The sequence below is a fragment of the Aplysia californica genome, unplaced genomic scaffold, assembly GCF_000002075.1.
Source record: "Aplysia californica isolate F4 #8 unplaced genomic scaffold, AplCal3.0 scaffold00968, whole genome shotgun sequence".
NCBI classification, from domain to species: Eukaryota; Metazoa; Mollusca; class Gastropoda; order Aplysiida; family Aplysiidae; genus Aplysia; species Aplysia californica.
In genome coordinates this window covers 164,082-166,247 of record NW_004798238.1, presented here as the reverse complement: position 1 = coordinate 166,247, position 2,166 = coordinate 164,082, and the positions used below count along the sequence as shown (strand labels likewise).

The window sequence follows — 2,166 nt, the reverse complement described above, 5'->3', positions numbered from 1 at the left end:
GTGTGTGTGTGTGTGTGTGTGTGTGTGTTATTTCTAATTAAACAGATACGTTAACAAATAAATAAACAAACAGACAAATAATTGAAAACTGTCAATGTAATGAACCATCTTATCGCCTTCTTTATAATAATCCATTCCATTAACATTATCCTTACAGTGATTCCCTTGGCGAGTCACGTGATCAGTAATGTCCCGGGTGTCTCTGTCGACCCAGCACAGACCAGACAAACAGCTGCCATGACGATGACGTCAGATATGCCCAGCAATAGAAGCAGACGACAGCAGCTCCTCCTCATTACATATGGCCGCAGCGGTTCATCATTCACGTCTGCTCTGATCAGAGCACATCCGGGCGTTTTTTATTTCTTCGAGCCTCTCTATCGTATCTACTTACAACATTCAGCACATGAAAAATCTGGATTTTCGGTCTGGGGGTAGGTGAAGACATTTTTCTCTTTTTAAAAAACTTTAAATTAATTTTGGCATCGTGGTAAAATCAGGCGCTTATCACAATGATGAAATCGAAAAAAAGACCCCTCGTCATTTTCTGCCGATTTGGCAAATTTTCTGGAATTTTTTAGGGGGGGGGGTGGCTCAACACGTGTAATGCCCATCTAAAAACACATTTCTGTGTAGAATTTACTCAAGAACATTAATAAATAAAAGCTCGATAAACGAACTCGAGCACTTTGTAAATACCATGATATTAGATTATTATCAATGATCTAAATAAAAACAATTGGAGCGCAGAAAATAATCTACTGTAGGTATCTCTTTACTCAACGGAATTTTCTACTCGACTGGCCGTGTATGACAGTCGGGTCAAGCAGTGTTTACACCTGAGCACTTCACAGGTCCGTGCAAAGTCATGGTCATGTCAGCTGCTGTGTTGTGAGTTAATTGAGTGTTCGGAGAGTCACACGATCTCCACTACATTAATTGGTCGCTTTTAATTTTAAGGACAAGCTGGCTAACCAAGATTTTTGGGGTTTCCAGAAATATTGACCTACACAAAAGTGGGCATTGCCCTACCTAGAGGATACGTTTCGTTTCATTGGTGGGTATATTTGTTTGGTTTTAGAGAAATCTCTTCGTGTTTTCTTTTTTTAAGTAGCTGGATAAGGGGCAAAAACTTTACCTTCAATTTTCTCAAAACAGCAATTTTCGGGATAGCCCCTTTGTGCTTAAAAGCGACCAACTGAGTGTTCAGAGAGTCACTACACTACATTATTTTTTTTCCCTTCCCACCCAGAGAAAATCGCCACGAGGAATCACAGGCCCTGATGGAGTCCTTTCTCCAGTGTGATCTTCACAACGCCACGGATATGGACAACGTGCAGAACAAGAACAGTAACGACACAAAGGACACTTACATCTGTCTAGCGAGCCGGGTATAACATATTATTACATGTATTATCTGTGTTTTGTTTTGTTTGTTTGTTTGTTTGTTTTGTTTGTTTGTTTATTTTTGTTTTCTTTTAGTAAGTTAGCAGGTTGGTCGTACTGTCAATTATTCTTTGTTGTTGCTTGGATGGTGGATTAACTGGGTGATTAATTTTGTGTCTTTCTTTTAGAAAACTTTCTATTGTTTGATTATAAATTTCTTTCCACGGATTATCGTTTGTTTGATTACCCGAATAGTTGACTGAATAATTGAATGGTTGACTGAATTGGTAGTAACTAGTTAGCTGTTTGTTTGTTTGGCTGGTTTTTGATGTTTCAAACCATAATCGGCAAGCCTTGTAAACTGGTACTTTGATACTTAGCCAGAGATTGTGTTTGTGTGTGTGTATGTGTGTGTGTGTGTGTGTGTGTGTGTGTGTGTGTGTGTGTGTGTGTGTGTGTGTGTGTGTGTGTGTGTGACAAACAATCTGCTATAGACAAAATAGAGAAGGTGAAAAATAATTAAACAAAACGTTTAACAACTTTAAAGTAATTTCTGCGTGAAGAAATGCACATTGTGCAGTATAACATTTACTTCTGAGATTTTCTCCCTACCCAAGTTCCACTCTTGAGGAATCAAAAACTGTTCCACAATTACGAGGGAAGTTTACACAGAACATTTGTTTACGCTATGAACCTGTCAGGGCTGGATCAGACATGCATCTACGATATGGCGAGCAGGGCATAAGCCCTGTGGCGAACTTTGTCCTCTAAGCCCCCCCC

At 39.4% G+C, this 2,166-nt stretch overlaps 1 protein-coding gene across 2 annotated transcripts in view; it reads left to right on the top strand.

Annotated features, from left to right (window-relative positions):
* Positions 1-2,166, top strand: part of LOC101852129 (carbohydrate sulfotransferase 1) — an 86,740-nt gene that overhangs the window by 79,273 nt on the left and 5,301 nt on the right. For both annotated transcript variants that reach the window (XM_005110928.3, XM_005110929.3), the window contains exons 3-4: positions 158-434; positions 1,253-1,391. In XM_005110928.3, coding sequence (XP_005110985.1) covers positions 158-434; positions 1,253-1,391 — 416 coding nt within the window. The remainder of the gene's footprint in view (positions 1-157; positions 435-1,252; positions 1,392-2,166) is intronic.